This window comes from Lytechinus variegatus, chromosome 3, assembly GCF_018143015.1.
Source record: "Lytechinus variegatus isolate NC3 chromosome 3, Lvar_3.0, whole genome shotgun sequence".
NCBI classification, from domain to species: domain Eukaryota; kingdom Metazoa; phylum Echinodermata; class Echinoidea; order Temnopleuroida; family Toxopneustidae; genus Lytechinus; species Lytechinus variegatus.
In genome coordinates this window covers 72,898,790-72,910,068 of record NC_054742.1, presented here as the reverse complement: position 1 = coordinate 72,910,068, position 11,279 = coordinate 72,898,790, and the positions used below count along the sequence as shown (strand labels likewise).

General features: G+C 35.8%; 1 protein-coding gene across 1 annotated transcript; it reads left to right on the top strand.

Moving 5' to 3' along the window:
• The first annotated feature begins 2,958 nt into the window (after positions 1–2,958).
• LOC121411894 lies at positions 2,959–10,162 on the top strand. The gene is made up of 4 exons (XM_041604781.1): positions 2,959–3,062; positions 5,341–5,568; positions 7,097–7,191; positions 9,773–10,162. The coding sequence occupies exons 2-4, from the start codon at positions 5,374–5,376 to the stop codon at positions 9,981–9,983; spliced, it is 501 nt and encodes a 166-aa protein (XP_041460715.1). The 5' UTR covers positions 2,959–3,062; positions 5,341–5,373; the 3' UTR covers positions 9,984–10,162.
• The last annotated feature ends 1,117 nt before the right edge of the window (positions 10,163–11,279 follow it).

Genomic DNA, 11,279 nt, shown 5'->3' with positions numbered 1-11,279 from the left:
GCAGTTCAATTTCACAGATCAATTAAAAGAACAAGTTTGCAAAAACAAGGCGAAAAAATCCAACTTTTACCTTATTTTTCTCTAAAATGACAGAAAATATAACATAGTTTTGCATTAACAATTGATCCCAATTGATCTATTTCTGATGGCAATACGGACCTAATTTCGGGCCTGATTCGCCGAATTTTAATCTCGTCCGCTCCATAGATCAGATCGTCGACGGCGGCTAGTTCTCAAGGTATATATCCGGCCGTCCGTGCGCGAGGTAGAGAGCCGTCAACGATCGTCTGCGCATCGATAGAACTTGACTGAGGGGTCACGATATGAACGAGCATAAATACTGGAAAGTGCCATATCGAACACGCAATCAAAAAAATTTTAAAAAATGAAATTAGTTAGCAAACACCAATTTATTACAAAGATCTGCTCAAAATCGATATAAGAAAGCAAACCAAAACTTAGAATTTACTCATGAGATGATATATCATGAAAAAATCACACCAACTTTTTCTTACACCATTATAATTTAGAATATTTTTACCCGTCCGTGGCGCGTCCGGAATTATGATGTAATTTGTCACGCACGAAAATAATTGTTTTTCGCGGAGGGGTATGCGGCAAGTGCGGTGCAAAGAAAACGGTTGGAAAATATAAAATAATTTCATCATATTCATAATTTTCAGAATATTTGGAATAGCAAGGTATAATTTTTCTTCATTGTATTTCCTCTAGTTGTCATTTTTAAAGCACTGAAATAAAGGTGTCCGGCAATAGGATACACTGCCATACTTAGTTTACAAAAATGTAAAAATGACCATATGATTGTGATTTTTTGCTTGCATGCATGGTCAGGTCAGCCCCCACTTTTGGTTAAGCCCCCCCCCCCACTTTGAAAACCGCTCCGCGGCCCCTGTTGATTGAGTACAGCTAAAATGGAACTCATTGTTAACGCACATAGGCCTATTGCACATTGTAAAAAACCCACCAAAATGTGAAATTTACAAAAATCTGCTGTGCTGATCATTTCTGGAAATTTTGCAGGTTTTAAACTTTTTATACAAAAATCAAATTCAAGGAAACTCTTTTTTTTAATTCAATTTATGTAAACACAACACATTGCGCTCATTTTCGAGACGCTGCAAGATCCGTTTTGAAATATAATGCGGGGAATATTGTATTGTGGGGAATACCACTGATCTCTCCCCTATCGGGGAATACCCAAGATGTTGTCATATACAGATTTACGCCGGCATGCCGATTTTAGAGGGGAGGGGTGCGTACATATAATGCCCTAAATAAGGCATATGCCAGTCAAAATATCTGCATCCCTATTGGGGGCGGGGGTACCTAATTTCTAGTTTTTACTCAGTCGGATGTTTGACAAACTAGTAGTTTGAACTTATGAATTATTATGTGTGTTGAGAAATGGAGGTTTTAACACCCCCCCCCACAGAAATTGTCCAACCGATCTTTTAATCTTTCCACTGATTTAGCTTCCACTCCTCAGGTATGAAGCCTGTCACTCAGAAACTATACTCTTTGCCCGACTCTTTGGCAAAAAAAATCGAAGTGTCAACCGAAGGAATTGATTGATTGATTGTGGGAGAGCGGAAATACTCTCATTTATTTCTTTCAATATTATATACAACTAAAAACATGCAAATATCATATATTATTTTGAACATAAATATACAAAATATTATAATGAAACATAGAGATTTAAAAAAAAGAAAAGGGTATCCCAAAAAGCCTCAAAGGTTTGAATAAAGGGAAACCAAATTCATCGTCTAGTTTGTAAATCTCCCCATTGGTCTTGCTCTTAATTGGATGTTGACTCTTCGTGAATACTATAACATGATAGACACACATACGGGACCGTGTTAATAAATAAGAACCTTGTTGCTCTGGTCTACGAAGCTTCAGGTGCTATATGGCCGTTAAAAATGAACGCGGTCCCTGTGCACATAAAAGAACAAACGTTTACACAAATGATGCAGTGTGCGTAATACATAATCCTCTAGTAAAAAGAATGAATTTGTGACATATTCTTCTGGTATCATGACAATGTGTTACTAGAAATTCCCAAATTTTCATTTCATCTGACATCAGGACGATCAGGTACGGAAATGAAGGACTAATTGTATATTTTCTAGTATTTAATTCGGGTATTTGACAAACACTATCTAGAAAAACAGTGATCATTACCCCTCCCCCTTTTGTTTTCTATAAAACAGTGAGTGAAGATTGAGTCTCTCTATAGACGTTGCTCATAATGTAAACTCTGGAAACTCTGAGGGTAGCGTTTCATGAAAGGATCGTAGTTTTATCCTACAAATCAGATTTCATCCGACAGTTACCATAGTAACAGTGCTTTTCGGCCAATCAAAATCAAGGAAAGTTGTCAGCTGGACCCAAATGCAAACGCTTCCAAGGAATCATGCGAATACTCTCCGTCCTTTGCACCTCTCTACTTTCTCTGCATCTATTATTAATCTCACATGCCATTTAAGATGTTCCCGTATTCCAGATGAGGTCGAGCCAGAGTTACAAACAAATTTGGTAAATTTCGAGGTTATAATTACTTGAGAAAAAAAATCCTGACAAAAATTCCTCTGTATGGTCATCCCGAAGACCTAAAGTTGATTTTCTTCGGGAAACTAAGGGATTTGTGTAGATTTACAAGAGACAGCAGAGTGAGCACACTATTCTATCCACACTTAATGTTCTTTAATGTTTTTTACTTCCTTTAAGAATCGTTGGGGGGGTGGTCCCCCTGCATGCTCTCCATACATGGGCATATAATTACGTTGCCTCATCTCTATGCTGGGGGGGGGGGGGTGGTGACACTTAGGTGAGTATTTATACCCCATGATGAAACGTACATACAGGGAAAACCCACCAAGCGACCGCAGTACGCATGTCAAAGAAACATGAATTCATGTAAATAATCTATATAAGTCTATTTCAGTCAAGTTTATCCCACAGAACGAATATTTCCTTCGTTGGGCACGCTTGGAAAAATTGTATCAGCAAACTTACCGCTTCATTCCTCTCTTTCGAAGGTAAGAAAAATATGCATACATTTGCCTCCTTGAACGGTCTTTATACATTTAGTAGCCTATATAATATATATTTTTACTGTAGATTAAGCATCTTACTTTCTAAATGTTTTTTAAGATACGAATCTACATCATATATGTTAGCGATTGATCGTACCCTTCACGATTGATGTACATTGTTGTCAATGCAATGAATCAATCACAGAAAAATGTTCTACGATCATTGCTAAGTTTTGTGTTACGGGCCCCTGGTCTGTGGTCATGCATCCCTTACCTAATATTCCATTTTCCTCCCCTTCTCTGTTTATCGTATTCTTCTTATCTTCTCTTGTCCTGTCTTAATCAGGGGCCGCGGAACAGGGGGGGGGGGGCTGAGCTAAAAGTGGGGGAGGCTGACCATGCCAAAAATCACAATCATATGGTCATTTTTACGCTTTTGTACATGGTTTTTGAAAAAAAGTGGGGGAGGGGGGGCTGAAGCACCCCCCCCCCCGCTTCCGCGGCCCCTGATTAATTGCCTTCGTCATATCTTCTCCTCTCTCTCTTTCTGTTTTTTTTTCCTTCTGTCTTGCACAACATATCCTTTACAACGAAGTACGCATATAATAATAAGTCGACTATACTTCATTTCCAAGGGGATCCACACTTTACAAGCTTTGCCTTTTAGTGGATCCCCCTCATTTCCATTTATGCTCTGTATTATACTATTTGTTTTTTTTTTTTTTTTTTTACGAAGTAAGAATGCCCTTCTGTAAAAATGTACTTGATTTGTATTACTTTATACTTTGTATTATGTTTTGAATGGAAATGAAATAAAAGAATTGAATTGAAAAAAATTGAATTCTGTCGTTTCCTTCCTTCTCACTTCTTCCTTCTTTTGCTTCTGTTTAATGCGCAACATTATCTTTCATGCAATGGCGGAGGCCTCTCTGTGTGACAAAAAGGGGTATAATAATATCTAGGCCTTCTCCGGGCTGAAAATGATTATCTCGAAATGAATAGAGCAGAATTTACTGAGCAGACATATCATAGTAGTATTTTCTTGGAGCGAATTACCTTTTGTTTATTGTTTATCGTGACGAATATAACTTAATTATGTTGCTTGGATATTATATGCGCATGCGTATATGCGTGTGTGGTTTTCCCCGCAGATGCAGAGTGCATTCACATGTTATGAAAGCATCCCCGCCTACCCAAATGCGATTAAATTCATTTTTTAAATTTCATTTCCATCCAAACATAATGAAAAAAAGTAAAGTAGACTCAAATGCAAATTAACTGATTTACATTTTAAAAAAAAAGCACTGAGTATAAATAGAGCAACATGGAACTTGATGGAAGTGGAAATGATCAAAATGGGGTAAACAGCAGTTTGAAAAAAAAAAACCAGACTACTGAGGACCCGTTTCATAGAGAGCAACAACTGTTGTAATTTTGCAATTATGGCAGCTACCGTGGTAACAGGGCTCATCATCAGCCAATCAGAATCGAGGTTTCCATGGTACTTGCAATAATGGCAAAATTTTAACAGTTGTAACTCTTTGATGAAACGGGCCCCTAGTTGATGCTAGTTCATTTGTACACCAAGAGGTCCCCACCATGAACGCGTACGTTGTGCATTATATAGACACGGTCTGATGTGCAAACCCTTCACTCGAGTAAAGGGTCTGGACGTGCAGCCTATAATGCCTTGTGTACTGAAGGCCTTCTCAGTTTCATATGTGCTAGTCTTTGCGTGGAGGCCAACTTGTCGATCAAAGTTTTAATTAGGGTCTGTGCCTATAAACTAGATGGGATAGAAAGAAAGAAGACAAGGAAGGTACAGAAAATAGGGCATATATCATAGCCAAATCTATATAGGGCCTATATATTCTGAAACAAAATTATAGATAATAAATGCATGAAATCCATTTGATATCCCCCCCTTTTTTTAATCACTCCGAGAGGAGTGTGAAGACACTCTAAATTGCGGGGATTTAGAATAAATCCAGGTAAACTGTAATGGGATGTACTTTCAATCCTAAAAGATTACTTTGAATCTAAAGAGATTTGAATTTGAATCCTTTGAGATTTATAAATGAATCTTTATGATTAAAACCAAATCCCAAATTCGATTGGTCCTTAACTAGTCCATATTTTAAATCCCTGCAATAATTGTAGGGACTAGATAACCGGCTAGACAATCTTTTGCATTTAAAGAGAAATATTTGATGTATTTCCTGTTCACTCCGGGACAGACACCGATCTCATTCTTCCACCAAATTTGTTCTATTCTGTTCAGTCTTAATAACAAGTTATCCAACCTCAAACCAACATGGATTACGGTTCGATCATCAGGAGTGTCATGGCTGATAAAGGTATCTCCAAGAACTTCATTCGAGAGAGAAGCTCCAGACAAGGAGTGCGGGGATTCTCCAGGATCACGTGTTCCAAGTCCGATTGTGACGGGTCCTGGAACACAAATCAAGCCCATGCTGTCATCGATCTGAAGAGACAGAGGATAGTTAGGGTAATTGTAATTTATCTTGTACCTATACGAACAGAGGCGGAAAAGGCTCCCAAAAGGTGGGGGGACAAGGGACTGGAAAATTTGACAAGCAAAAAAAAAAGGTTATCATGCCAAAAGTATATAAGGTCACATCTCGTCCTAAGGTCCTAAAATACATGTTTTATTTCAATTTTGAATGATGGATTTCTTACTATCATGAAAGACCACAAATAGTAGGGGACATTTGATATTGTGTCCGGCCCCCGGCCCCTACTATTTTGAGTGGGGGGGGGGGACACGTCGATCCCCCTGGGAGATCCACCCATGTATACGAATGACTGACTGACTGACTGAATAAATGAATGAAAGAGAAGTATCGAAACAACACCAGTTTGGAATCAATTGGTGTTGTATAAACACCTACCTAAGGTTCGACCAAAACGAAAATGGTGTTGCCGGTGGTGCTGCTAACACTTCTCTGGTGTGGACATATATTATAGATTCCGGGCTGGTGTATATTTAACTCACAAACAGCTTTATGAAACGGCCACCCTTGCCCCTTTATATGTTTCTAAACTTGTTACTAAAATGAACTATTCATTATATATTGTGAATGTACTAAATACAGTCTGTAAAGTAATATAACATAATTAAACAAAGACTAACACATTAAAGAGGTAACAAATCCCATGTCTTTAATTTTCTAACAGATGTTCCACAACAGCTTTACGAAAACTTGACCTTGATGGTTTCTTTCTGATTTTTTTTTTTTGGTAGCTCATTCCAAGAAGTTTTCAGTTGCCTACATAAGATAAACAAAGTGATAATACAATTTTGTCTTTACAAAATTTGATATGAAACCACAAAATTTCATTGTTACAATACGTCTGTTCTATAATTTCTGTAAAATCCTCACGCATCCTAAATCCATTCATTCTTTCATTTATTCATTCAATTAGTAATACATAAAAGAGACTCTATCTAACCACAATATACGGATATAGCTTGCCCGACGACTAGTGACACATGAATCGATCTCTTACCCTATATTATGCGACAAGTCAGACCAGTTGAAAAAAAAGAGATAAAACTCGATGAGCAAAAGACTCTGGAAAACTGTGAAAGACTTTTGCAAACCCCCCTTTAAATTTGATTATCAGATTATTATGAAGAGAACAAGCTAGAATGATACACCCAACGTATCCTTACCGGGCGTTATCCATTCTTCCGCGCTCCAATGCACCAATGCGCTTGTAATTATACATTCCACGGAGGTTTCAAACCCCATGGCTTCGAACCCCATTGACTATGCATTCCTGCAAGGTTTACGAACATTAACGAAACAAACAACATTTACCTGCTATACAACCGTAACGCAGGTAAATATTCTTCAAAATTTGAAATAAGAACATTTTACTTTCGAAACGAGTTACCTAATATTCTTCGCGGATGCAATGTATACAAATTATGTAGGTTATATACATTTCTTTAAAAATACATTTACGTTTCTAGGTATTATTTTCCCTATTTTTAATATGAATATATATAGATCTACAACCAGAAGTGCAAGAAATGTGATCATGAAAACAAACCTAAATTCGACGAATCGGTGTTTCGAGAAATGGTGAAAAAGGCGCTTGAAATGTAAGTATTTCCCATTTCCCAAACCGTTCATTTGTATATGGTTCTTCAAAAGTTTTTCTATTTTTTTCATTGATTGATTGATTGATTATTTTATTTCCATGCAACAATTGAACATACAACATAAAACGAATTAACAATATTTAAATATATCAGAACAATCATTACATGGGAGGGGACAGTCATAAGCACAGAGGCTTGAAAAGGACACCCCTCAAGAAATGACTATACGGCCCTGAATGCGTCTTTTTTTTTTTTTTTTTTTTTTTAATAAAAATAAAATAACATTTACATTCTCCATATACGCAGCAGGGCCAAAATGAGAAACATTTTTTTCATGCATGGGGACAACGTCAACTGAATGTGTCATTCAGAGCTAGCGCCAAAGGGGGGGGGGGTAATGGGGTGATCTCCCCTAATAATTTTTCAAGTAGTTAATTAACTCCTCCCCAAGAAAAAAAACAGAGGATAACAAAAAAAAGATACAAATCGAAACAAAAACAAAATAACCACATAAAACAGAAAATTGTAGCTTCAGTAACTTCATACTAAAAAGTCAATATTTCCAAAACTCAGGGTGCACAAAAATATGATAGGCTAATGTTAGATCGTCTTGCCCTTGACCCCTACATATCTATCCAGGCGCTGCCCCTGTCATGTGACTCACTGTTGTATTTTTAAAAATATTTGAGAAAAAAAATATGAATCGCTTTGAGCAGTCATAGATTGATATCGCACTAAAAAGTCATTTATTATCATTTGATGATTGTAATTATTATTATTATTATTTGTTTGTTTGCTTTATTTTTCACCATTGCAAGAAATAAATTGATAAAATGTAATGTTACATTGATAATAATAATATACAGTAGGAACTGAGCAAAAAAAATTGAAGTAGTGTCGTAAGTTACTCGTTGAACTAAAACATGACTCGAATTAAGCATAAATAAAACCAGAACAAAAATAAAATTAAAACTATAACTAAAATAATGACCCTATAGCATAATTTCATTCTTATTATTATTATTATTATTACTACTACTATTATCATTACCATTATTATTATTATTATCATCATTATTATTAATATTTTTATTATTGTTATTATCATTTATTATTATCGTCATCAATATTGTTATTATTATATTCTTATCATTTTTATTAATCATCGTCCACAGGCAAACTGTGGAATTAAGGACAGTTGATATTGACCTATAATCGTGCGTCAACAACAAGAACGACCACCCCAGCCTTTAAAATGTTAGATTTCCCCTGCGATTTTCTGCCTCATCCCTCATGATCTAATCCTTTTACTACTAAACAGCTAATTTTGGTATTGCCCATAGGCCCATTCACGGTGCATCATCATGTATCTATCAGGGACCTATATATAGATGAGCTATATTTTAGCCCATCTGGAACGAGTCATTCCTACGATATGTATAAGTTTTATAAATACTCATTATCTATGTTATGATACTGTTATAATAATTTGGTCTTACAATGTATATTTTGTTTATATTTATATATTTCTTTGATCGTGAATAAACCAAACCAAACCAATCTATCTTCCATGGGCATATGTTTGGCCGAATTGGCCCTCAAAAGGACCGCCTTACCGAGGACCGAGTGTTGGCAAATATTGAAAAGTAGGAAATACTCTACAGGGTGCCATAGCCCTATGCGATACAGGGTACATTAATGATCATAATAGGACCAACGGAAGATTATACGGTAAAGCCTCATAGTCTATACATTGATTCATTTTCTGTTAATTATTTCTAGTATAAGGCTTTAAAAACAATGTCTTTTAATATCCACTTGGTCTAATGCGGATAATGAACTGTTGCTGAACCAAGTTTTTTTATTTGACAAACAGGGCTATAAGAAAAAGCAAACAATAATACCAATAATTATGAAGACGACAAATACTCTTGTCGAAACGTCGAGATTGTGTGTCTTTTTCAGGACCAATTATTACACTTGCCCATGAAAGATACATGATGCACCGTGAAACCTATACACTCTAAAAAAATATTGGGTAAAAGTGCTCCAGGAGGGTGATTATGTATCCAGTCATTGGACACTTCTTTTGGGCATTTTTATTTATCCAGTGTGATAAAAATTTTGCCCATTCTAAAGTAATTGTTGCTTATTTTTAACCTTACTGGACAATATGCTTCCCGCACTGTATAAGACTTGCCCAAAATTGGTTGGACACATAATTAACCTCGTGGTTGTATAAAATTTACCCAATATTTTTTTACAATATACTACACTCATGACACTACGAATCGGAAATTATACTAACTTGGCAAGTGAGACTAAGACAAAGTTGGTACAAGTGTAACGCAGACCTATATGTGATGTACTAGCTTATCTGGGAAGTCGGGACCTATCCACGGAGGATATGTCACTGGGGGTGTTAAGCATTGTCACAGCATGCAGTAACAACAGATAATCCTCCGTGGCCAAGTCCATGTTGGAAGTAGTAGCTAGACCATCTGCTCGTAGCCTAAGTGAATTCATGTGATTCATCCTTGAAACTATTGTATGCCTATATTCTTTTTTTTACTGCGTGCAGGGAGAAAAAGTTTCGGAATCCTCAAAAGACATCTTTGAAGCGTCCAGGATTTTATGGAGATGACGACGGGTATGGAGGACCTCCACACGAGAGCAGTCTCTGTGAGAAATGTGGCTACGGAGCATCCCCCTGTTGGAAAAGATCCAAGCGTTTAGAACCTCCTACCGCCCCCAAAAAAAAACAACAACAAACAAACAAACAACTGAAGTAGCATTTCCAGTTTTTTTTAACTGTAGTGAATATTGTGTGCAATTGATTATCTTTGTTTTATTTTGTATTTTTCTATTCTAGTCAATTGATAATGCATCATTTTCCCTGTATAAATTTTGTTATATTGTTCCTTAATTTTATTTATATATGCAGAAACTATGATATAAAATATACATATTCATTATTGTAATAGCTTTGACGAGAGAGGCTTCACAATTTTATTCTTATTCAAGAGTATATCTTGTGTAAATTTCTAAGAAGAGGGAATTCAAGAAATGCCTATTTGAATGATGATTTCTCTTGCCAAGTTAGGCATTGGCCTATGTGGGTTTCTTTTCTTTGCTGTCGTAAATTAATTAAGCGGGAGTTTGCAGTAACACGTATTCTTTGAAAATCTGAAAGAGATGATTCCCCGTTTATAACTCACTGTTTAAGAAGGATTAACGTACGATACATAGCTGTATTGTATTAAGATTAAAGAAATAAGATGAGTGAAGTTTCATTTAACTCCGAGTAGGTACCTATTTACAGTCAAATATTTACTTACTTACTTTACTTGGATTTACTTGGATGTAGAGACGTTAAGCATATAGCTTATTTGCCCCTTGTCACGTTGGATAGTTTCTGGTATAGGGTAAAAACTTTAGTTGATGGTTTTTCCAGTGCCTCTCAGTAGCTGATATGAACATATTGACACTAGATGCAGAAACTGCTTCCTCTGGTAAAGCATTCCAGTTATTTATACTCCTAACTGAAAATGCATTTTGCCTTATTTGCAATTTGCATATTTTTTTTCTTAATTTCATGCGGTGACCTCTGGTTCTACCATAAACATCAATCTCAAAGAAGTTGTTTAGGTCAATTTGATCAAATCCTTTTGAAATTTTGTATATTTTGATCAGTTCAGCTCTTTGTCTTCTATATGATAGAGTTTATTATATGAAATACGTCAGTTCCTGTTTCAGGCATAAATAAAATATAGCTATTGTAGATTCGTTATTTTATTCAGATATTTGTAATTTATACAAAGAAGATGTATAATTGATTTAAATAAAACAACATAAGTTACGTATATATTTACGTGTGAAGATTGTTTCTTCCCGAAGAAGCGCGTCATTGTTGTATTGTATATTTATGTTCAAACTGAGATGCTGAGATAATCATGTTTGGGCGAGAGAGTACAAATTAAAAGGTCAAATCCACCCCCAAAAAGTTTATTATAATACATAAAGAAAAATAATTCAAAAACATTGAAAATTTAATCGAAATCGAATGTGAGGTGAGAAAGTGATTAAAT

Coding starts and splice junctions, on each gene's coding strand:
- LOC121411894 (XM_041604781.1), top strand. CDS start 5,374: ATGGATTACGGTTCGATCATCAGGAGTGTCATGGCTGATAAAGGTATC. Junction 5,569..7,096: donor AGAGACAGAGGATAGTTAGG/GTAATTGTAATT, acceptor GAATATATATAG/ATCTACAACCAGAAGTGCAA. Junction 7,192..9,772: donor GTGAAAAAGGCGCTTGAAAT/GTAAGTATTTCC, acceptor TACTGCGTGCAG/GGAGAAAAAGTTTCGGAATC.